The 25,273-nt window shown below is 53.3% G+C and overlaps 2 protein-coding genes across 2 annotated transcripts; both read right to left on the reverse strand.

The window, feature by feature from the left end:
- Positions 1-9,988: 9,988 nt before the first annotated feature.
- Positions 9,989-10,924, reverse strand: LOC148592378 (olfactory receptor 14A16-like). Its single transcript, XM_088535118.1, has one exon. It carries the CDS (start codon positions 10,922-10,924, stop codon positions 9,989-9,991), a length of 936 nt encoding a protein of 311 aa, XP_088391244.1.
- Positions 10,925-21,323: 10,399 nt separating this feature from the next.
- LOC148592379 (olfactory receptor 14A16-like) lies at positions 21,324-22,247 on the reverse strand. The gene has a single exon (XM_088535113.1). It carries the CDS (start codon positions 22,245-22,247, stop codon positions 21,324-21,326), a length of 924 nt encoding a protein of 307 aa, XP_088391239.1.
- Between the last annotated feature and the right edge of the window lie 3,026 nt (positions 22,248-25,273).

Here is a 25,273-nt window from a genome sequence, read left to right on the forward strand (position 1 = left end):
GCACATCACCCCAAGGTCTCTGCGCTAGTCGCTGCACCCTTAACACCTTCTATCACTCCCTCCCCAGAAACCCTTCACACCCCTAGAGGATATGAAGAGGAAATGGCTTAAGGGTGACCTCAGGCTGCCAAATCACAGGCTGACCAGATACAGGGACTTCTTCACTAACTTGATGTTATGATGTTATGATGAAGCAGTCCTGTCCCACATGCTGATCACTGAGGGATGCCACTAATAGCCAGCTGCCTCTTGGCAGCACTGTACTGCTGATCACTGTTCTCAGTGAGCCTGATGCTCCATCCACCCCCCTTATGGTCCACTGATCCTCTGCAGATCAGTTCACCAAATTGACTAGGAGACTATGAGAAACCTTTCCAATGCCCTTGCTAAAGCGAGAGTTCACAAAATCCCCTGCTTTGTCCTTTTGAACACAGGCATTCCTCTTGAGGCAGGAGGCAACCAGGTTGCTCTGGGAAGGGCTAACTTTACTCTTGTATCAGGTTGGTAGGTGGTTTCACCAGGAAAATCTCCTGGCTCCTGTCCCAGTGCTGCTCAGCTACAAAAGTTATTATTAGCTTGTCCTTAAACTCTCTTGAAATTCCCTTTGCTGCTGCTTGTCCTTGTTGTCTCTTGTCCTTTCCTGACCTTGGCCCCAGTCAGACTTTCACCGAGGACAGTGACACCTTCACCTCTAAGCGCAGCCTTCCTGGGGTCTCCAGGCACCGCGCAGGCAGGCCTGCTCCATGGTAGGAGAGGGGTCTGCAGACAGCGGGGCTGCCTTGGGGACCCTCAGCAACAGGCAGCAGAGCAGGGGCACATTGCAGGCGCCTGGCGGTGACAAGAAGGCAGGAGCGTCCCTCCTCCCTGGAGGCAGACGCCTTCTGTGGGCAAGGGCACACTGGAGATGTGGGGGACCCTGGACCCTTCCACAAGGCTTCACACACGGTCTGTTTTTCTCCTGCTTTGGAGGTTTTCCCCACAGATTAATTTTTACTGGTATTCTTGCACTTTGCCACTTCTTCCCACGTTTTTCCCACATTTTCCTCTACTTTGATAATTTTCCCATGATTTGACTTTTTTTCCTTCTCTTTCACAAACATTCCCTCACATGTTTGTGACCATTTTCCCACACTTGTGAAGATTTTCCTACCCTTTTGTCTTTTCCCCAACCTCTCCTTTTATTCCCATGCTTTCTCAATATTACCGAGCTCTGTGTTCTTTTTGCACTTTCCTTTTTTTCCCATCACTTCACTCTTTTTCCACTTTTGTAACCATTCCTGCACTTTTGACCATATTCCTACACTATCATTCCTTACCCATGTTTTTCCCTATTTTCCACGATCTGGGCACTTCTCCAATGCTTTTGCACTTTTTCCCACCATTTCAATCTTTTTCCAATGCTTATATTTGCCTTCTATTATTTTCCAACTCTTGTGCTCATTTGCTGCACTTTTCCCTATGCTTCTAGTAATTTTCCCATGCCTTCCCTTCTTCCCCTTCCTTTAAGTGTTCTCCTACACTTGCCGTATCCTTGCCACTTATTTCCACTTGTACAACCTCGTTAAAAACCCTGTATATATCAATAAAACCTATAACAATTTCTTACATATTAAGACGATAGCTAATGTCTCTTAGCTAGGCAGGGCACCTAGATGGGGACAAGAACGATTTCTTTACATATTGATTGCAATTAATAAATAGTATTAACTCCCTTCTCCACTCTTGCCACTCAGTGCTGCACCCACAGGGCAGGAATTTCGGGGGTGGTAAATGCATGTAGGCAGAAAGAAGCCCATGTCAGGAACCTAAGCACAAGAGTCCCAAGTGTTTTGTCTTTTCATGGTGGCCAGTTGGGGGTTGGCGTCACATGGAGCTGAGGGGTTGTAAAACGCGGCTGTTCCCATGTGCTGACCTGATGGTCAAGCAGGTGGCCACGCTGGTGAGGAGAGCCTCAAAGTGGGAGCAACTCGGGGAGGAGGAGGACTCCAAAAAGAGTGAGGAAGTGATGGCCTGGGATGGCAAGGAATAGCTACGGGGTGATGTGGGAAAGAGAAGCGCAGGGAGGGAGCAGTGGGATACAGGGAGCTCTGCTTTGGGGTGAACCAAGAGGCAATCGAGAGCACAGGGGCGAGGACGGGGGTGGCCTCGTGGTGGGTGTCTGCTATGGAGCGCCTGACAAGGGGCAGCCTCTGCAAGGCCTGGGGAGCGCAGAGCTGTGGAGAGGACAACTCGTCCTGCGCCCCAGGGACCTGCTCAGGAGTGGGGAGAGGAGGTGCCTGGTGTCCCCATGGCGACTCCCAGGGCTTTATGATGGGGGTGGCATCACACCCACAGGCCACTGTGATGGGGCAGTCCCCAAGGTGACCGTGTCCCTGCTGGGGTCTTCACTCTGAGGATTGCGGCGCAACCAGCAGGGAGCAACTCCCCTTGGTGCCCGTGCAAGAGGTCCTCAGAGAGGTTCCTAGAGATGGAGAAGGAGCAGCAGGCGAACGCCTGCACCTCATCCATGGAAGGGAACTCTAGTGCGCAAGAGTGCACGAGTGAGGTGAGTGTTGGGGCTGGAGGGAGAGCTGGGAGGCAGGGACAGGACCCGCATGGAGAGCACAGGGGTGGTGGGGAAGGAGCCCTGAGTCAAGATAGCCGGGCAGGAGCTCCTCCAGCGAGGGGACGTGCATTCCTGGGCACGGAAAAAGCACCCTGACCTGCACTCTCCACCTGTACTTGGTGCTGGTTATGTTGCACCTCAAACAGTGTTCAATTCTGGGCCCATCACTAGAAAAAGTAAAAATAAAAGCCATGGAGGCACTGGAGTGTGCCCAGAGAACGGCACCAAAGCTAGTGAAGGCTTTGGAGCATGGACCCTATGAGGAGTGGCTGAGGGAGCTGGGGTTATTTAGTGTGGAAAAGAGGAGCCTCAGGGGAGGCCTTATTGCTCTGCACAACAACCTGAGAGGTCCTTGTAGTGAGGCAGGGTTGATCTATTCTCAGAAATAGATATCAATAAGACAAGAGGAAATGGCTTCAGGTTGCACCAGGAGAGGCTCAGGTTAAATATTAGGAAAACTTTCCAGGTGGAAAGAGTGGTGAAGCATTGGAAGAGGCTGCCCAGGGAAGTGGTAGAATCACTGCCCCTGGCAGCCTTCAAGAAATGTGCAGATAAGGCACTTTAGAGCGATGGTTTAGCAGACATGGGGTTGAGGCGTTTACAGTCGGACTGAATGGTTTTGGAGAACTTTCCCAACATAGTGATTCTATGATTCTTTGATCTGGACGCTCCAAGGCCCACATGAACCCCATGAGCTCTGTACTGAGGGCAGAGAGCAGGTCCAGGCCACGCACAGCCGCATTGTGATCAGCCAGGATGTTCCCTCCGACACGAGCCTGGGGTTTCCCGTCATTTGGAGCTGCTCGTACCAACACAAGTGTCCCCATCACGGGCCTCCTTCTCCCCACAGGTGGGCCAGCAGGAGCTGCCCGCAGCAGTGCAGCGCAGCGGGAGCCCGGCTTCGTCACACCAAAGGGACTGGCTGTCACCGCTGCCCGGCCCTCAGGGCTCATGCCCCTCTGAACACGGCATCGCACAGGTACAGAGCTGAGCGGCGGTGGCGGCCGAGCCTCTGCCTGACTCCCCATGGGGCCGAGAAGCAGGCGGGACCTGCTGGGAGACACCAGGAGGTCTCTGTGCCCGGCAGGCCGAGCGCTGCTCTGCACGGCAGCCTGCACGCACCCGCCTCGGGCTCTCCGAGGAGCTGCCTTTGCCCAAGGCTTGCCCATAGGCACGAGCCCTCTCCCCAGGCAGCCTTTGGGAGCAGGGCAGCAGCCACCTGCATGGCAGAGCCATCGTCAAGGGGGTCAGAGGCTGCCGGAGGTTTCCCATTGGGAAGGATGGAGGGAAGAACCAAGGACAGCAGTAAGGACTGCCTTTGTGGTGGCCTTCATTGCAGGTTGTGGAGGAGAAGGCCAGCGATGTCCCCTCCACAGTGCAAGAGCCGCAGCCCTCCACCAGCCTTGGAAGGCCTCAGGAAACACCATCGCCCTCTCCACGGGAGCCAGCACAGCCTGGTGCCGACAGTGCTCGGGTGGAGCTCACTGTACCTGTGCCCCCACACGCACTGGCACGCGTCATCCATCAAGACGCCCAGGCAAGATCATGGCAGCTCCAGAGCATAGAGTGGCGCCCCAGCACATCATCTTCTGCACCTCAGACAGGGCCTGATACCTACAGTCATCGGGGACAATTCCAGTGCAGCATCCCTAGCTGGCCGAGCTGGCCTAGCGGACTAAGCTGCCCAAGTGGGCCAGTGAGAGTACGGACATCACGGACACGGCAGCAGCCCTTGGAGATCACGTGCCACCTCCAAGGAAGGCCAGTGCACGTGCATGAAGACAACACTGCACGCTACCTGGCTGTGCTCAGCATCAGAACAGAGCCGCTGGAGGAGCTCGAGAGGAGCTGCCTGCAGCGCACTGGACAGAGCTTGGCCCAGCTCCGAGAAGGAGCTTTTCCAATGAGGGAGCAGAACCTGGGAGAGAGGCAGGACGAGCAGGAGGAGGGCCGTGACAACCGTTTCTCCCTGACGCTGGCAGGATCACTCAATGCCAAACCCAAGGAGGTGAGTGCCAGGGAGTGCTGGGCCATGGGGGAGCCCTCCCAGTGCTGTGGCCAGCAGCTGTGCCGCGCCGTGCGGGACAGCCGGCTTGTCAAAGCACTGGCGGAGCCCCACGAGGCCTTTCCTCCCTTCACAAACCTCCCTCTCTCCTTCTAGCTCCTCGCCAGAAACTCCTTCTATGACCTCTGGAGACCAGAGATCGCGCGAGTGGAGCTCCTCAAAGGCGCAAGCTGCAAGTGGGAGGTGCTGGAGCGGCTCTATGCTCATGCCCCAACCCAGGAGGCGCCGAGAGGCCTGGGAGCACTGCAGGAGGAGAGAGTAGAGGACACTGATGAGGAGGAGGAGGATGGGGAAGAGGAGGTGGAGGAAATTAACTCTTTGACCTGGGTCAGAGCCAGCCTTTGCAGCCCGGCTGTGGACCAGGAGACGGAGCACGAGAAGGTGCCCTGCTCGCCCCATGTCAGCACTACAGAGGCTGTGAGCGAGGCACCTGGCCACGTGGAGAGCCTTGAGCCAGCAATGCCCAGGGGCAGTGAGCCAGGAGCACCTCCTTTGGCCAATAGCTTTCTGCACGCAGAGGACAGCGTGCCTGTCCCACCAGCAGCAAGTGCAGGAGCAGAACCAGAGGCCTCCCCGGCATCCAGCAACTTCATCCAGCATGCAGGGGAAAATGCTCCTCCGTCTCCATCACTTCCTCCAGAACCTGCACCAGAGGCTTCTCCTTCGGCTGAAAACCCTTGCGATGAGATGAGCAGCAGTCCGTCTCCCAAGGAAACAGCAGCAGCTTCTCCCCCAGCTGCAGGCCCTGCTGCCCAGGTGAGCAAGCAGCATCTCCCCTGTCCTCACCATCCCCGGGAGCTGCCGTGGGAGCTGTGTGGGGGGTGCCCAGAGTTACCCCATTTCCTTGGAGCCCCCCTGCCCATGGCATCCCACTGTCACCCCCAGGCATTTATCCTCTGCCATGTCTCCATGGGGAGATGCTGGCTTCTCTCCGTTTCCAAAGCGCCAAAGACACAGGGATGAAGTCTGCTCCAGCCCACGTCACATTCAGCCCTGGGGCCTGGATGCCGAGCGAAGAGGGAAGAGGCAGCCCCAGCAGCAGCCCCCTCCACACCAGGGCACCAGCCCCCTTGTGCCATACACGCCCCCGGCTGCCTTCCTTTCCCCCTGCCCAGCCCTGCTGCTACGGCCCCACAACGAGCCTTGTCCCATTGCCATGCCAGCCGCAGGTCCCTTCCCTTGGGACGTGCAGCCATGGGCAGCCTCCTCTGATCCAAACCCTTTGCCATTGTGCACCCTGGGGCACTGGGACCCTCAGCAGGGCCAGCTGATGGCTGATGGGTGCGTGTTCTTGCTCTGCCCATGCAGGTGGCCTTGGAGCCCCAAGAGGAGGAGGAGAAGCCCTCCTCCTGCAGCCCCACACCCGGCGTTGAGGCAGGTACGTACTCGAGTGGAGCGCCCTGCTGGGGACAGTGGCCTGTCCTGGCACAGGGGGTGGCACCGAGGCCGGCAGCAGGAAGCGGTCGGGAGTTGCTGTGCCGAGGACAGAACCCCTTGGGAAGCCCTTGGTGGCAGGGACAGGCAGGTGCAGCCCTGCACCCTGCAGCCCATTGCCCACAGCTCTGCTTCCCACCACAGGCATCGCTGCCCTCCCAGACGTTGCAGCTCCCCGGCGATGGCGCTCACGGCTCAGGACGGTGCTTCGAGCTCTGCGCAGAGCGTTCTGCTGCTGCTGCATCCCGGGACAGCGAGAGGAGCAGCGAGCGGATGCATGTTCCAGACAGGGACCCTGAGATGGGGGCTGGAGCAGAGCCGAGAGACAGAGCGACGGATGCTGTGTCCTGAGGGCTACAGAGATGCTGCCCTGTTGTGTCCTATAGCACCCATGTGCCCAGAGAAACCATACTCGCCAACATCGCCCGCAGCCATCGCCTGCTTCAAATAAACCCCTTTTGTAGCTTTTTCTCCCCATGTCAGTTGGTGTCAGAAAATCTCCAGGGAGACAAGTGGGTCTGTGGGGCCATAAGGCCATGGGGTGACTCCTAACTCCGCTCTGGTCTTGGTGGTTGGGGTGGGTAGCAGACCCAGCAAACAGGGCTCCTCGTCACTGATACTGCTGGCACGCATCTGTGCTCTTGACTGGTTCTCAGAATGACCCCAGGGCTCTTGCAAGAGCAGCAGATTAGGTGAAACACCACCCAGAGAGTGTTCCTCAGAGGCAGAATTTTTCAGCATTTCTACTGGGAATCTTGAGAAGAATGGATTCATAGTCACCTTGTACAGAGTGAGGACAGCTCGTCTGCCTGTCAGCCTTGATTCCAGTGTCAGGTTCCCACACCTCTCTGAACTCCATGACAATCATCCTAAATAAGTTCCCCTAAAAGGAACCCAACCCTTCCTAAGAGCAGACAAGTCCAGTTTCAAAACCTCGAATCTCCAACTTCTCTCCATTTCTCACAGCACTTGAGGGAGGTCTCCAAGCTCCACTTCTAGCCAAGAACACGCAGAGCTCTTTTTAGCTACCCATATACACTTCCCAAACCATTTTTTCATACTCTCAGTCTTGTAACAGCTGACAGGAAAATACTGGAATTAAAATTAGCACTTGGAGAGGCCCCCGGGGTCTCTGAGGGAGCTGCCTGGGCCTGGCAGCTCTCACAGAAACCTCAGGAGACCAGAGCCCATCAGAGCTGCAGAGGGAGGCTGAGCAGAGAGGACGAGGGCACCTGCAATGGCACCAGCTGTCCAGGACTCCATGACCGCATCCCACACCAGTTCTTCTCAGTTCCACCTGAGAGATTACCTCTTCTACTCCACATGCTCCAAGACACATATCTGCATGTATTGCACAGGCCGCTTGGGATATCTGGATGCAGATCCTGGCAAGAGCTGAGGAAGCTTCAGGCCTGAACCTCAGTATCCATCAGGCAGCAGGCTCCAAGCTCCCTTTTGTTGGGGGGACATTCCCTCTGTCTCCTGCTAAAGCATTTGTGCCTGTTCTCCGAGGAGAACATGCTTGGATAGAAAGTCACAGACCTCTAATGTCTTTCAGTCCTACCTAGACCATAAAAGCAGATGGACCCATGAAGGAGAGAGACCCAGTTCAGACCCTGTAGGAAAATCTCACAAGATCCCTCCTGTTGGACAGGAAGGGGAATTACAACAGACAAAGAGCCTTGCAATCACAGATTATTAATGGTGCTGTTCTCACCACGCTCGCTCAGGCACTTGTTCATTTAGCAGCCTAAAAGGTCTTGCTGGGCTCACTGGTCCAATGGTAGCTGGCCGCAAGTCTCTGCTCCTTGTCCGCGTTCACTAGAGAAGATCATGCTCACAGCGGCACAAATTCATGGTGCTAAGTGCTCCCTCTCCCTCCTCTTGGTTAAGGAGCTGCCTTTCTCCAGGGCTGCAGAGCTCCGCAGGTGTCAGCCCCTCCACGGGGCACCCTCAGCAAACCCTCTCGTCCCCGCCGCTGCTGCTGGCCCCTCACTGCTCTGGCAGCAGCGACCTCAGCGCCAGCACCCGCCGTGAGCCTCCTGCTGGCCCAGCAGCTCCTCGGGCAGGGGGACCTCGCTCGCGCACAGCCCAGCGTGGGCTGCTGCCGCCGCGGGCTGCAGGGACACCAGGTTCCTCGGCAGAGCCGCCCCGGCCAGGAAGGGGCTGCTGACGTCACAACCAGCTGCGCGGCCTGGCCTATCAGGGGCTGCGGCAGCAGTGACGTCACCAGCCGACGCCCACGCGTCAGCACAGAGCCAGCCCTGCAGAGAGCAGGGGCCTCCCGGCAGCGTCCCCACAATGGCCTCCGTGTCCCTGCCTGCTGCTGAGACACCCCTGGCCTCACAGGCAGCGCCTGCTGCTGCCCCGGCAGCTCCGCGCACACAAGGGACCTCCCCGCGTGTCTGCACCAGACCCCGCTGCCGGCTGCGCTGCTGCTGGGACAGGAGCGGCCTCAGAGCCCGTCCCCAGCCATGGGCCAGCGCTGGCCTCGCAGCTGCTCTGCCAGCAGGGACCTCCCAAGGAACTGCCCAGCCAGGCGCCTCTTGCTGGCCTGCCAGGGACTCGGAAAAGAGCAGAGCTCACGGTCACCCTCACCTGGTGCTGTCCCACCAGGCATGCAGACAGTGTGACCTCCCAGTGCATCAGTGTCATATTCCTGCTGCTGGCCTCCTAGCTGCTTATATTCACTTGATGAGGCTGATATTCTTGCAGAGCTGTTGCAGAGCAGCCAACCAGCTTGACTGCAGGATCAGGTCTCTTGTGACCAGGAGATAACCCTGGCTGCCTGCAGCCCCCCTGGGCACTCCCTCTCCCAGGATGGCACACGAGTCCTGGCCCCCGGGCTCCTTTGGCATTTCTAATAACAGAGCAGCCTGCCCCAAGCTGAAACCCATAGGAACATAGCTCTGCATTTATTGCCCCACAAGTTCACCACTGCTCCTTTGCCAGGTCCACGAGTCCATGCTGGCCTGGCCGTTCCTGCACCCCTCCCCTGGGCATCCCAAAGGGCACCAGGCTGACAGTGTTGCTTTGTAGGGTGAGCGGCTGTAGGGACACAGGGTGACTTCACACTGGCCATAATAGTCAGGATAGAGCCACCTGAACCAACATCACTGCACCTGACAACCCCTTCCCCAGGGTCTGTGACTGTGGAGGATGCTTGGAGCAATCCCAGGGCATTTCACATTGCTCAGGATGTGTTCGGAGGTATCATAGGGCCCAGCCCGCTACCTCTGCTGAGACTGCAGAGCCCTCATTTGGGACAGTGTTCAGTTTGACCCTTTACTATTGGGGGACTCCACTAGGTTTTGTAAGTCTCCACACATTACCCATCGCAGGCACTGCCCCTGGAGGAGCCCTCTGCTCTCTGAGTGACTCCATACGGCCTTGCAGAAGCATAGGCATCTGTCACCAGCCCTCTAATATGTGAGACTTTCCCCTGCACAGATCTATTGACCACTCACCCTCTCTAGGGTCACTGGACTCCCAAAAGTGAGGGCTGAGACCAAACCCCCTTCCCCTACTCATCACTTTACCAGCTCATGTTCCTTAGCCTATGCAAAATCCGAGCATGGCAACAGAGCCTTTTTGGGTGCAATTCCCTGAGTGCAGTCTTGGCTCCAACTTTAGAAGGACAAAGTATTCTGGCACAGCACTAAAGAATTCCCCCTTTATTATGGACATGATCCATGGGAAGCCACTCTGACCCAGTGATCAGCAGAATTACAGAAGGCATCTCAGTCAGAAAGAAGGTGATTCAACCTCTGGAAAGGTGGGATGACTTCAACTGTTCATTCACAAAAATGATTATCACAGACAGAACTCCCAAAGCCCAAGTGTTGCCTGAGATAAACTGGAATTGCTTCTGAGAAGAGATAGACTCACTGCTGATGAATTACTACCAAATGAATGAGTTTCCTTAGTGCATGATGGAGCTCCTTGTTCCTCATGCTATAGATGAGAGGGTTCACTACTGGAGGCACCACTGTGTACAGAACCGCAAGCACCAGTTTCACAGCAGAGGAGGAGATTGAGGAGGACTTCAGGTAGGCAACCATGATAGTACTGAGAAACAGGGAGACAACAGCAAGATGAGGGAGGCACATGGAAAAGGTTTTGTGCCGGCCCTGCTCAGAGGGAATCCTCAGCACAGCTCTGAAGATCTGCACATAAGACACCACAATGAAAGTGAAACACCCAAAGCCTAAACAAAGGCTAATGACAATAAGGCTATCTTCCCTGAGGTAATAGTCTGAGCAGGAGAGCTTGAGGATCTGGGGGACCTCACAGAAGAACTGCTCCATCACATTACCTTGGCAGAGTGGTAGGGAAAGTGTGTTCCCAGTGTGCAGGAGAGCATTGAGAAAGCCGCTGGCCCAGGCAGCTGCTGCCATTTTAACACAAGCTCTGCTGCCCAGGAGGGTCCCATAGTGAAGGGGTCTGCAGATGGCAATGTAGCGGTCATAGGCCATGACTGTGAGGAGATAAAACTCTGATGAAAACAAAAACAGGAAAAAAAAGACCTGGGAAGCACATCCTGAGTAGGAAATGGCCCTGGTGTCCCACAGGGAATTGGCCATGGATTTGGGGACAGTGGTAGAGATGGATCCAAGGTTGAGGAGGGAGAGGTTGAGGAGGAAGAAGTACATGGGGGTGTGGAGGCGGTGGTCGCAGGCTACGGCTGCGATGATGAGGCCGTTGGCCAGGAGGGCAGCCAGGTAGATGGCCAGGAAGAGCGAGAAGTGCAAGAGCTGCAGCTCCCGCCTGTCTGTGAATGGCAGGAGGAGGAACTCGTTGAGGGAGCTGCTGTTGGACATTTTGCTCCTTCATGTCATGGGAGAAGATCCAAGAAGAAAAAGACAGTGACAAGTTAAGACAAACTTTCTGCAAAACCTTTTCCCTTTCTCACAGAAACAGATACACATATCCCTCCTCCACACAAAAATATTCCTTTTATCCTTGGCAAGATCTTCATTTAGCTGCCTATCTGAAGCTTCAGTTGTGAGAGGCGAAAGCTCTCTCTGTGCCCTAGCATAGAGCCAACACAACAGGTCTCCATGTAAGTTCCTTTCCCAGCTGCTTTAGGTGTGCAACTCTATCAGCTAAGGAACAATCTCAGCCATAAAGGAGACTGGCTTGTGCTGAAAGTGTGTTCACTTGCAGAATGCAGATCTCCAAGCTCACCTCTGTTTCTCAGTCAGGTGTTCCAAGAGTCATGGAGGGGCTGTAATGTAGCACAAGGCTCTGATGATTAGAAGGCGGCCTCTGCCATGTGGTGCTCATCCTGAGGGAGATTTGGACATGCAGCTTCTAGGAAAGGAGACACAGTGATTATTTCATCTGCCCACATAGAGATTACCTCCACCCACCAGCAGTATTTTCATTTCTTTAGTCCCTCTCTGGCTTCTACATGGGGCATTCAGCCAATGTAAGTGTCCTACAGAAGAGTTGTGACCCTCCATAGGGCAGGGCACAGCCCAACAGCACCCCAAGGGAGGACCCAGTGTCTTGAAGCTGGGGACTCCTGAAGGACAATCAGCTCAGTCCCTGTTCCTGTGCTGGGTGGCACAGAAAAGACACAGGGTGCTTTCTCAGGGGAAAGCATCTGTGCTGCTAGGGCTGGCAGAGAACTTCCTGTACTCCAACCTCACATGAGGTTTCTGGCAGCAGTTTCCTCTCACTATCAACCATCTCTCTGCTGTTTGGAGGTCTCCTTGCTGGGAGCTGTTCCTCTGTCCCTACACAGACCCCTTCCCACTCACTCAGCACTCAGCTCAGTCCCACAGAATTCTCCAAGTAGCAAGAAACTGCCTAGGGACATCCCCCGCTCTGCAGTGCTACAGAGTTAATAGAAGAATCTCCAGTGAGCCTGGAAAGGGGACACTGGTGCTGCTCCTCATTCTGCAGCTTTCTGCAGACTGAGGAGTGCTGAAGCTACTTCCAAAACTACTCATCCTCCAGGGTGCTGGTGAAGATGCTGAGCCCTTGTTTAAACACGTCTGCAGCATTTCCTTTTCCACCATGCAGACAAAAGTCCTCTGGAAAAATCTACTCTCAAAGTGTCCTCATGATGAGCTGCAGCTATGGGCGGCCCTGACCTTCCAGCCTTTCAGCAGGAGAATGAACCTGCCCTGCCAGAGGTTCTCCTCTCGCTCAGAGCTTCTCCCCACAGCCCAGTGGGGAGCTCCCTGGGCAGGCTGAGTACTGACCCTTGCAGGTGGCAAGGCTCACTGTCCCTGGGCACAGGGACACTGCTCTGAATTACAGCGCTGGGCAGACCTGGGCGCAGACCCTGGCTTCACACTCCTGCAGCCACCCCTGGCAGAAGAGAGCAGCATGCCCTGTCCCGCTGTTGGGGTGACAGGAATGCTGCTCGGAAGCATCTCCCCCTGTTCTGCACAGGAGAAGGCAGGAGTGCGAGCGGTAAAAACCCCATCAGTAATGGCCTGGACTGGCTTCAGAAGTCCCCTCCAGGAACCTCAGCAGCATTGCCCTGCAGCCAGAGACCCACCGTGACAAGGGCTGTGAAGGTTGCTCCCACAACAGCTCTGCTCTGTCCTCCCGCTCCACACTGCCGTCCACCTCTCTCTGCCTTCTCTCCTCTGCTGTCCGCAGCAGCAGGCAGTGCCCGCAGCCCTGCTGCTCTTGGCACAGGAGCTGCTCCTGCACTCGGCTGTCTCTGGGCAGTGCTGCCAGGCTGCCACGAGCTGCCTCCATCCCAGGAGCCTGGCCCCGCTCAGGAGCAGAGGAACAGCTGAACTCACCAATTTCTCTGTCCCTTGTGTTCCCTCCTCCTGGGAAATGTGCACTGTAGTCAACTAAAATAATCACCTCCTTTCTTTAACTAAAGAGTGCAGTGAAATGGATTCCAACATTACAAATTCTTTCATCAGACAATGACTAGGAAATCTGGAAATGTCCCACTGCAAATAGGCACAGAACTTTTTAGTTGCAAAGAAAGAAAAATAGAGTGTGAATATTTTCATAAAGTGTAAATATTGTCTTTGACTGTAGGCTAAGTCGAAGATGCCAACAATGAGGTCCCCTTTCTAACAAGGGAGAGCCTTACTGGATATCTTTTGGAGAGAAAGGTAAGGCTAGATATAAGCAGAACCTGGGGGACAGGCTCCTGGAAGCCAGAGCAAACTTTAAACTCCCTGAAGCACAAACCAGCAGCTGGGTTGCTGAGTGAATAAAGAGTAATGGGAGGATTCCCAATCCTGCAGCTTTACAATGTCCACGTCGTGTGCCATGAAGGTCAGGTTAGAACTTGTCAATTTAAGCAGGACATGTGGGAATGAGAGAGCCACACAACTCCTACACGTCCTGGGCTGTGATGTGGGCCATGCTGCTCTTGCTTGTCTGTGCTTCTGCACAAAAGCAGGCAAAAAGCTCTAATGCAAGTCCCTGAGAAGCAGTATTTTCTTGGCTGCTCAGAACGGCCCAAACACGACTTGGCAGTGCTAAGGAAACTCAAACCCACCAACACCAAAAGTTCTGCTCTTCCCAGAGACTTTCCGGAACCATCTGGCTGGGAGCAGGAGGGGACATGGAAAGACAGAGGTGTCCCACACTTCCCCCCATCAGGCCTTCAGCTGCACAACTAAGAGTTTCAAGGGCGCTCCCTAAACCAGCACTTCCCATGACCCTGCTGACTAAGTAGACATGGAGGAGACAGGGGAGAGAGGAGATAGGAGAGAAGAAAGGGCAGAAACTCCAAGGTGCAAAAGGGTGCTCAATGTGCCATAGACAGGATGATAGAGGCTGAGTAAGTAACTCAAATAAATGAGTAAAGGTCGTGCTTCCCTTTGCAGTGGCTTGGAAAGTCCCATCTCTGACAGGATCAAGGGGGATGGGGTCTCCCTTCTGCAAGATTGGCCCCAGGACTGTGCAAAGACTAGGAGGAGAGGAACGTTGGTTGTGGGGATGCTCACAAGCTTCAGCAGCTGGGGAGCTGGGAGATGGTCATCTCATCACCTTGTGAACAAGTCAAAATGCAGCTCCTGAGGCCAGCAGTGCCTTACAGGCTCCATATGGGAGTCTGCACAGCAGCACTGCAGTGTGGGGGCCTGTCCTGAGGGACCCAGATGCAAAAGTGTGGGAGATCCAAGGTGCTCTATGAATCTGAAAGACAGACTGGGTGCCAGGAACTACACCCAGGGCAGAAACACTACTTGGAGGTGTCATGGAAAAGCCCGAGGACCAACTAAGGTCCAAGATAATAAATGGATTTCCTCCGGGTCAGACAAAGCAAAGCTTGGCAAAATTCAAGGAATCTGGAAAAACTTCCCCACGTTTGCTACCTGGATTGACCCATGGTTTTGAGTCTGGCAGGAACCACTGTCCTGGCTAAAGCCCTCTGGAAGGAAGACATGTTAAGGGCACATTGACACTTTTCTGATGTATCATTTCCATCTCAAGTACCACAGACCAAGAAACCTTGCTGAAGACTTTTCAAAGCAAAGAGTCAGTGCAGCCTGTCTCAGAAGAGCAGATTCCTTGCACCTGCATTGGGGGATCCACTGCCCTGCTGAATGCAGGTCCCAGCAGAGCTCTGGATTATCCCTGAAGATGGAGTTCGGAGAATGTTTGTGCATCCCTGGTTTCCCAGAAGGCCCCTGCGATGGCAGGCTGGGCTCTGGGAGCAGAGCGCCACTCTCTCCAGACACCTCCTCCCTTCGGAGCACCTAGACCCTGGGGACACACTGGGGCCATCCTGCACTGCAGCTCTCCACGACCTCCGTACCTACACAGAGGGTGGACAGCCTACACGTGCCCCTCTGCACAAAGGACGCACAGGGCTAAGTACCACACATGGCATCAGACAGGACACCCCAAAGTGCCCCAAGATGCAGGAAGCCCAACTCTCCATCCCTTCCATGCACTTCTAGACCACCAGCACCTTCCAACAGGCACATGGGGCTTCTTCTGACCTCTCATCTCCTCACATGGAGGTGACCTCACAGGTGCAAACCCCACCACATCCCTGCTGCTGCCTGTGGCCTTCAGAGACAGCAGCTTCCTCAAACCCCTTCCCCACACAGGAACCACTGCTGCCCTCTCAGCTCCTCTCACCACAGACACCCCCCACCCACCGCCCACGCCTGCCTGCCTGCTGCCGGCCAATCAGGCACTCACAAAGACATGACGTCACAGCGCCGTCCCGCCCAGCTCTCTGTCCCTGCCCTCCAGGGCAGCAATGGCCTCCCCAGCCCTTCCCCGCCAGGAGCCCAGCCCGGGCTCAGCAGCTGCTCCGCGGAGATGATCTCAGCAGCGCAGAGCCGCGCAGGGCCCGGCTGCTGCCCAATGAGGCGCTGCGGGAGCGGTGACCTCACAGTCACCAGGCGGAGCCAGCCCTGCTGCTGCCCAATCAGCTCTGCCCGCAGCGGGGACCTCCCAAGCAGCAGCCACGCCCTCTCCCTGCAGCTGGCCTATCAGGGGCTGCGGCAGCAGTGACCTCCTCGTGCCCAGCGCAGCCATTGGCTGTGAGGCCCCGCGGGGCTCCTGGCTCTGCTGGGGTCTGTGCGGGGCCGGGGCAGGGAGGGGAGCCCAGCTCGGGGCTGGGGGTGCTGGTGTGGGGGCCTGGGGGGCTGTGTGAGCTGCTGTGTTGGGCTCAGCCAGCACTGCCCACCCCGGCGTGGGGGAGAAGAGGGGCAGCCAGTGCCAGGGAAACCTGCCCTGGATTCTCTCCATCTGCCCCCAGCACCCACACAAGGGTTGGAGCTGCCCCACAGGAACCTTGGGGCTCAGGGAAGCCCCAGCCCCAGGAGTCCTGGCTGCCCCATTGTCCCCTGAGCAAGGTGGGACCCTCAGGCAGGACTCTTGCGGCAGCCTCCAGCCCTGAGCAGCTACTGCCACAGCCTGGGATCCACAGGGGTCTTTGCAGTGACAGTTTCTGTGTGACACCTCGGGAAGGAGCTCCCGATGCTGGGAGCCTTGTTGGAGAGCAGCAGGATCCCTGGGAACAAGAACTGAGGTCCAGGCTGCGGGCGTTGATCCAGCAGTCCCCATCTCACTCATCAGTCCCCATCTCATTTGACTCAACAGTTTGGGAGATGACCGGCTCCCTGCTCTGCAGCTGATGAAGCTGGCAAATATCCCTGCAACCTCCCTTCACGCTCTTCCTCATCTCTGCATAGTCCTGGGGACCATCTTACAGAAGGGAAACACCATCTCCCTGGAATCCCATCAGAGATGTGGCTTTCCAAGTCACTGCCAAAGGAAGGACTTCTGTGGGTTGTTTTTCAGTCTGTGGCAGCTCATCAGTGATGCTGTGAGCCCAGCTCTTCATGCCGAGGGTCTTGGCCCATTCTCTCCCCTGTCTCCTGTATGTCTACCTAAATCTCCCATTCCCACATGTCCTGTTTCAAGTGACAATTTCTAACATCCCCTTTAGGGCACTATCTGGACACATTGTGACTCCTCCTGATACTCTGTTCACTCAGAGACCCAGCGGCTGGTTTGCCCTTTAGCGGAGTTAAAGCTTGCTCTGTCTTTCTGCAGTCTGCCTCATTAGCCAAGTCCTTACTATATGTACGGATTGTATGGACTTAGCATACATTCAAAGAGGGTCATTATTTTCCATGAAACTATACTCTGCTTTATTTTTTGTTTCTTTGTAACTAAAAGAAGATCCCCATGTGCCTGTTTGCAGCCAGTTGTCTAAGTAAAGCAGGTGAGAATTGGGGCAGGTGAGCTATAACACTGAGTGCAGACTTAGGTGGACTTAGGCTAGCTTTCAACAGGAGTGATTTAAATTCCCAAGAGGCTGATGAGGGAAATGGTAGGGCTGGGGAGGTGGGGAGGAAGATTGTGCATACGGTGCCTGATCTCTGAGACACTGCTTTTCCTACATGTGCTGACTTAATTAGGAGTCACTCTGGATGGCTATGAATTCGATGGTGTGCTGTCACCTGCGGGAGGCCAGACGTGACTCCTGAAGGCTTCAATATGAGTCTAGTAGAAATCACTTTATTCGCGTTACAGCAGTCTATTTATCTACTACATTTCTGTTAAGTCATCTAGACACGCATACACTTACATTGCAATTGGTTGCAAACTACTGTCCACACATCTTCTACCATACTAGGTTGGCTGTAGATATCGGGGGCACACGTTTACATGATTTGCCCACACACAGTCCTCTATCCTGCACTGATAAGCTTTTTTACAGGTTCTTCCTCTCCTACTTCTGTGTTCTTGCAGCTGGTGACTTTCCCATGATCTTTTTGCCGTGGTCTTAGTCCGGCTCATCGTATTCGTCATCTATCAGGAAACCTCGATTACTTAGATATGCTCCCACAGTCACCTATTCTTTAGAATAATAATAGAAAACTTTAAAAAGATGAAATACTTGTATATAATTGTTGTCTTCAGCTTTCAGCTACACATCCCAAACCTCTCCAATTAGCCATGGACTGTTGAAGGAAATAGCAAGGAGAGTCCTGGTTTATCAGGGCTTTTTGCTTTTTAATGAGCTCCATGCAGTACTTGGAGCTGAGTCCATGAATTGCAGTTATTGAAAGGAGATTGAAGAAATCAGCGGAGAAGTCAAAGTCCGAAGGAAACCCTAAAGTTTTGTAGAGCATTAATGGATCCCACTGAGGCCATTAACTACAACAACTCACCAGGGGCTGATTAAAGCTAAAAAATATAATCACTGGTAATAGTTAGGTAGAGGAAATACTCAGGCGGCTCTGATGCCGAATACACCCTTGATGTGTTTTGTCAACACACGTTGGCCAAGCACAGGCAGAGAAACCCTGAGAAGGGAGATCCTTTCCTCCATGTGTTGCCCATGTCCTCCCTGGCATCAGTGTTTGGGTGAGGGTATGCAATGCTGAGTGCAGGACAAGCACACGACAACTCCCAGGGTCCCTAGAAGGATAAAGGGGGTAAAGAAGTCCTGGTGATTTGGGGTATGCCTCGGTGACAGACACAACAGCCATAGTCAAGAGGATGAAGACCTCCATTGTGTTGGGGCCTTGGCAGTGCCCTTGGCCATCTCTGCCATGGGTCATCCTAGACCTGCTCCTGTGTCCCTGCAGACTATAGACACCCAATCTGCTTCCCCAGCAAGTTCTCACAAGAGGTTCTCCTTCCCTTCATTGAGAGCTTTTTCATCCTCGGTGGCTGTTTCTTGAAACACAAAGCCATTGGTGGTGACAGACTCGCTCTGGGTGTCCTGTAGCACCACTGCTCTACCCTTCAAGTGATATTTCTTCATCCTATTGCCCAATCTGAGCTTCCCAAGCTGTATTTTGGTCCTGTTTCCTCTTTTCATGCTCCTTCCCACTACCAAAGAAATCTCTTGGCAGCCCCATAATGTGGGGACGAATATAACTTGGTGTGTCACGACAGAGTGGAACGTGAGGAACTGAAGTGCCAAAGCCTGAACGACAGGCCCAAGTCGGGGTTGACTTAGAGATGAATACGGCACTGCCTTTGCAGTGCACAACACTCACCTGTAGAACTGCTCATGCCAGCTTGCACGGAGGCTTGTTAAACTGTAGCTTTTTTAAGCTCTCGTGCAGCTGTTTTTGACCTTGAAGGGAACCCTCCCATCCAAGACCTGGGCTCTGAGCAGATCCCCATCGCACATGATAGGGAAAGTACGCCACATCAGATGTTACTCCTCACAAAGAAAATGCAAGTTATCATGATTTGCTGATTTGGCTGTATAAATGATGGACACTCTTGCCATGATTTTTGAGACCTCACGGGTGCATGCACTACGTAAGACCTCCCGGTTGCTGGGAATGTTCTCCAAATCCTTGCTGCAACAGGGACTCCCCAGCGAATGCAGATCTGGATGATGATGACATATTTAGGCAATTGGTGATGTATCTTTTAATTAATATTCTCTTTCTCATATACTCATGGCTAGGTGCACTGCCTTGCTTATTTTGTCTGATGCTTACACCAGTGTGTAATAAGCTTATTTTGTTAAAGGTATCATTCTGAACTGCCTTAATTTTAACAGTGAAATAAGACCATTCTTTCCAGTGGCGTCTGGTTCTTTCCATCGCCCCGTGTGCCCCAGAGCTGTGCCGGTGCTCTTCTTTCTCATCATGCTCCTTTGCATGCCCCAAGCCCCTGGCCCTAATGGCCCTGAGTAGCAAGTGTGCATTACAAGCAGTATGCAAATTATTGCCTAATGACTTTAAAAAGAAGGGAAATATGCTTTTTCTCTTATTCTCTTGCTGCTCTCCAAGAAAAAGCAGCCCAGCCTGAACCAGGCAATGCCTGTAACAAGACCAAGCAAGGTAGAGCAAGGTCCTTCCTTGCGCTCAGCTTCTTCTATTCCCATTCGTCACTTTGACCATGCAGGTCACAGGTGAAAAGTTGTCTGAGGTGTGAAACACAGTAATAACACCAGAGGAGAAATTGCCACTTGTGCACTTTGAGACGTGATTGTGACACATGCAATGGTGCAGTGTGGCAAACAGAGAAGGGGTAAAGGGAAGCAAGCTAAACGTCAGGAGGCATGAAAGCAGTGCGAGATGCAGTGTCATAAATGCAGCATTCCAATGTGAGCCCCTTTTTGCATCTATCAGGCGGTGCTCAGAGAGTCTCTGATGTGTGAAGGTCACTTGCCAAGGGCCAGAGCCGCAAGCAGTGTAACTGGAGGGACTCAATTTCCCCAGTTCATGGAGCTCTGTTAGACGTGGGCACTGAACAGTGGAAGAGAGTCCCCTCAGAGCCCATGGTTTTGTGGGTGTCCAGTTTGCTGAAGTGAGCCCTACTCAGATCCTCCTCCAGCAAGGGAAAGTCTTCCTTTCTCCATTTCTCCATGGTCTCCAGGGCCTAGCATTCCTGAGGGTCACTCTTAGCATTAAAGCCTGAGGCAAAGTCGGCCTTTTGTGTGTCCTGTCTCACCAGGTCTCTAGGCCCATTTAGCAGCAAGCGTGTATTTTCCCTAGTCCTCCTTTTGTTCCTGCTGTATTGTTGTATTGTATTTTAAATAATCATTTAGTATTATTTTATCAGGCAGGTAAGAGTAAACATTGAGAAAGAAAGAAATGAAGGGCACATGTTTCATGCCAGGTACATGGGAATGACAAGTGACTGCACACAGGACAGATTTTGGCACTGACATTGTACCCATTGAGGAAGTTTCCTCGGTGCCTCCTTGAGCTTCTTGTTCCTCATGGTATAGACAAGGGGGTTCAGTGCTGGAGGCACCACTGAGTACCAAATGGCCAGTACAGAGGGATCCAGAGCTGGGAAGGATATGGAGCTGGGAGAGGGGGGAATAAAATGGCTAAGGGTGACATTTCACTGCCCCTGTGACCGGGGGTAGGAGTCAGACCCAAACAAATGGGTATCATGACCTCTAATCCCTCCGGGGGACTGCAGATGACTGCACAGTCCAGGGCACCTGGACTGCAGAGCATTTCCAAGGGTGCTCATTGTGTCCAGTTGTGCCTATGCATCCTGCCCCTGGTGTTTGATAGATGGTGACCCAGAGGGCTCTCCGTTCTCCCTTCTTTCTAACAGTTGAGTCCTCACTGCCTCTCCTGAGACTGCAGAGTCCTCTTTTGCCTGCGAATACCCAGTGCTTTACCTCTAAGAAACTCCATCCTTGAGGACCTCCCTTTATGAGGCTCTACTCACAGGCCATCCCAGGCATATGCAGTCCCAGGAGGATCTCTGTGCTCTCCTGACACCTCCAGCTGCCCCTCCATGAGAACAGCCGTCTGACACTGTGCCTTAATACGTACAAGAGCTGTGCATGTGTAAATCCATGACCATTCAGTGTCTCCACTATCCTTGGAGTCTGATGGGTGAATTGTCAAACCAGCCCTTGGTCTCTGAAAGATCATTACCTGATTCTAAGCTCTGTGTTGCTGAACCCATGGAGAATCCTGTGCAGCAGGTCCTTGAGGGGTGCAAGTCCTTGGGCCTACTCTTGACACCAGCTTTGGAGGAAAAGCCCAGCTTTCACCCACTGTACTGATAGAAATTACTTTATTACAGACATACTGTTAGGGAGCCAGTCCTTGTCCAGCATTCAACACAATTGAGGGTATCAGGTGAGACAGAACAGACACCGTAAAAGGGGGAAAGAATACAAGTAGTTGTGTAGGAAGACGATAACAATTATTATCACTAGTAAAAGCCATAATAAAAATAACATGAAGAAACAATGCTCAATCCAGTTACAGGATACAGAAAGAGTCATTTGTGGAGAGATGTGGAAAAACTACCACTGCTTTAAAAGGTCCATGAAATCACTTTCCTAATGGCATCCTTGAGCTCCTTGTTCCTCATGCTGTAGATGAGGGGGTTCAATGCTGGAGGCACCACCGAGTACAGAACAGCCAACACCAGATCCAGAGATGGCGAGGAGATGGAGGGGGGCTTCAGGTAGGCAAAAAATGCAGTGCTGACAAACAGGGAGACCACGGCCAGGTGTGGGAGGCACATGGAAAAGGCTTTGTGCCGGCCCTGCTCTGATGGGATCCTCAGCACAGCTCTGAAGATCTGCACGTAGGACACCACAATGAAAGTGAAACACCCAAAGCATAAACAGGCACTAACCACCAGAAGCCCAACTTCTCTGAGGTAGGAATCTGAGCAGGAGAGCTTGAGGATGTGGGGGATCTCACAGAAGAACTGCTCCACCACATTGCTTTTGCAGAGGGGTAGAGAAAATGTGTTCCCGGTGTGCAGGAAAGCATAGAGAAAGCCACTGGCCCAGGCAGCTGCTGCCATTTTGACACAAGCTCTGCTGTCCATGAGGGTCCCATAGTGCAAGGGTCTGCAGATGGCAACGTAGCGGTCATAGGCCATGACAGTGAGGAGACAATACTCCGCTGATACTGAGAAAAGGAAGAAAAAGACCTGAGCAGCACATCCCAAGTAGGAAATGTCCCTGTTGTTCCAAAGGGAATTACTCATGGATTTGGGGACAGTGGTGGAGATGAAGCCAAGGTCGAGGAGGGAGAGGTTGAGGAGGAAGAAGTACATGGGGGTGTGGAGGTGGTGGTCACAGGCTACGGCTGTGATGATGAGGCCGTTGGCCAGGAGGGCAGCCAGGTAGATGGCCAGGAAAAGCGAGAAGTGCAAGAGCTGCAGCTCCCGCGTGTCTGTGAATGGCAGGAGGAGGAACTCGTTGAGGGAGCTGCTGTTGGACATCTGTTCTATTGGGCTCAGGAAAACTGTCTAGGGAAGAAAAGGCAATAATAGCTTAGAGGAATTTTCTCTGAAATAAACTTTCCATTTTTCATAGAAATGCTTCTTGACCCCGTCCCAACTCTCAGCAATTCCTTCTTCTCACTATCACCTTCAGTCAGCTCCTCAGTCTCTGTTCCACCTGAGTGTTCTGGGAGGAGCCGGAGCCTGAGCTACTCTACGCCAATGTGTATAAAGGACTGGTTCTTGATATCTCTCCTTTTCGGAGTTGATGCCACAGGACATCCACCTTTAAGACAAAGGGTCTTTTAATATTCCCACAAACACTTCCAAAGAGTTTGGGGTGCAGCAGGGGTTTTAGCATTTTGTTTTAGAATTACTTATTTTGGAAATTTTTATATTCTGTCACCATATCTGGTCAGGTTCTTTGCATGTCTTTATCGGCATGCAAATAAAGACAGCTGTCTTTATTGCTGCAAGCATGAACATAAAGCAGACTGGAAAGGGAAATGGTCTCCCTGCTGCTTGGGGAACAGTAAGGAGTGCTGTTGAGTCCATCTGCCTTGTTCCCAGCAGACAACTCTGGACTCTGTTGAGATCATAGAAGACTGGTTTCAAAGCACTCATTTGACTCTGCTCTCCCTCTAAGGTCAAGGTGGATACATGATGGAGAGAAGAGGACACTGCTACTGACATGGCAAAGACTCTGTGCACTGAGTCCACTTATGCAGGGCAGCTCACAAACCCACCAGGACAACAGAGACAGTCACAGAGTCTCCTAAAGGAAGAGTCAACCCCTTCGCAGCCCCTCCAATGACGCTGCCCAGCACCCTGGGCACATTGCCCCTCTTCAGACACCTCCATGGCAGGACCTCAGGGTGAGTATCTGAATTTGTAGCTGAAGCCCCAGCTGACTGCCAGGACAAGAGCAGAAAGGAGAGGCAGGGAAACGAGGAGAAGCACTGTGACTGCTGCCAAGGGAGGACAGAGAGACAGAGCAGCACCATCCCCAGGTTGCACTTCCTAGACAGTGTGGACTTCCAGGGCAGTGGTTCTCAGCCCCTGTGCCTTGCAATGGGAAATGGGCACATGGCAGGAGAGAGGCAGCTCTGCTGTTCTGGAAATCTGACTGCAGAGGAGGTCAGAAATGCCCTGGAGCCCTTCCCCTTGAGAGTGGAGTGAGACTAAGCACAATGAGAATGAGGAGAGCTGCAAAGGGGATATTGCTGCTGCCCACAGGTGAAAAGGCAGTTGAAGGAATATTCTGGGGTCCTTGCAGACCTATTGATCCCTCAGAGCAGCACTGCAGAACTCTCCTTCAGGCATCTAAACCTAAAATGTCCCATTCATTTGCTGCCTTGTCAAAGATACAAAACAAAATCCTAGCCTCTGGATATTCCCTTCCCTTTCACAGAAGCTTCCCAAGAGTGTCCTCTTGAAAAGCCCTTTCCAAATATGTTGTGTGGGTGAGGCTGAGCTGTGAGCATCCCTGACCCCACACAGCAGCCTCTCAGCAGGAGAATGAACCTGCCCAGGGGGGGGATCTCTCCACCCACCCAGAGCTTCTCCCTGCAGCGCCCTGGCAGGCTGAGTGCTGATCCTCACAGAATCACTGCCCCGGGCACACAGCACCCTGGGGTGCATGGACACTGCTCTGAAGAACAGTTCTCTGAAGAACCTATGTGCCCACATTGCCTTCACTGTCTTGCACCAGCTCCTGAAGAAGCAGCCATGATGCCCTGACCTTGTGATGCTGGCACAGGGAATTTCTGTTCTGAAGCATCTCCTTGTATGCAAAGTAGAAGCAGGGAGAACAATCCTCCAAAAAAAAAAAGTCATCAGCTGTAGGGGTGCTGCAGACCCCTCCAGAAACCTCAGTAGCATTACCCTGCAGCTGGCGACTTACCGTGTCACAGATTGCTCCCACCATGAGCTCTCCTCTGTCCTCCCACGCCACGCTGCCTTTCACCTCTCTGTCCTCTCTTCTCCCCTGTCCGCAGCAGCAGGCAGTGCCCGCAGCCCTGCTGCTCTTGGCACAGGAGCTGCTCCTGCACACGGCTGTCTCTGGGCAGTGCTGCCAGGCTGCCACGAGCTGCGGCCCAGCTGAATTCATGGATTACTCTGTCCCTTGGGATTCCTCCTCCTGGGATATATTCCATCAAGTAAAGTAACCTGTTTTCCTTCTCTAAAGAGTACAGGGATACAGATTTCAACATTGCTGTTTATTTCATCATTTGATTATCTACCAAAGTTAGAAATGTCCCACAGGAAGTCCTGATTCACGTCTCTTAACTAGGCAGGACACTCAGACAGGGATAAGAAGGGAGCTTGTTGATACCCGGTGCAATATGATTCAGATGATTTATTCAAATGGCTTATTGGGGCTCCACATGTCTGTTCAGAAGCCCCCGGGTTGGAGAGGGATTCAGCTAACTCAGGAACTCCACAAATACATGGCAGGTGGAATTCCCCCTTACAAGGCTAAGCATGCACATGGTCTGCTTGCAAGCTCCTGGCCTAAGGTCCTAATGGAATCACTGGCGATAGAGCTTCAGTGGGAGGCCAGGGCAGGAATTTCCTTGGTCATCTCTAATGACCCTGGATGCCTTCTATCCTACTAGAGCAGCACTCACAAGAAAGCTGAGGGACAGGCAGATCCCTACAGCTCAAAAAGCTGATCTATTCCAGTGGAGACCATTTATAGAATCACAGAATGGTTGAGGTTGGAAGGACCTTCGCAGATGATCTAGTTCAATCCCCTTGATCAAGCAGTGTCACCTACAGCACTTTGCACAGGATCCTGTCCAGGCAGGTCTGGAATATCTGCAGAGAAGGAGTCTCCAGAACCTTTCTGGGCAATCCATGCCAGTGCTCTGTCACCTTCACAGTCAAGATGCTTTTCCTCAAATTTAGGCAGAACTTCCTGTGCTTCTATTTGTGTCTGTTGCCTCTTGTGCCATCACTAGTCACCACTGAAAAGAGTCTGGGCCATCCTCTTCTGCTCTTGGCATCCTCTCTTCAGGTATTTG

This window comes from Tinamus guttatus, unplaced genomic scaffold (assembly GCF_059628265.1).
Source record: "Tinamus guttatus ecotype Peru unplaced genomic scaffold, ASM5962826v1 Tinamus_guttatus_pri_ptg000616l, whole genome shotgun sequence".
Lineage (NCBI taxonomy): Eukaryota > Metazoa > Chordata > Aves > Tinamiformes > Tinamidae > Tinamus > Tinamus guttatus.

Bases quoted from the DNA above. Each gene is read 5' to 3' on its own strand.
- LOC148592378 (XM_088535118.1), bottom strand. From the start codon at position 10,924: ATGTCCAACAGCAGCTCCCTCAACGAGTTCCTCCTCCTGCCATTCACA.
- LOC148592379 (XM_088535113.1), bottom strand. From the start codon at position 22,247: ATGTCCAACAGCAGCTCCCTCAACGAGTTCCTCCTCCTGCCATTCACA.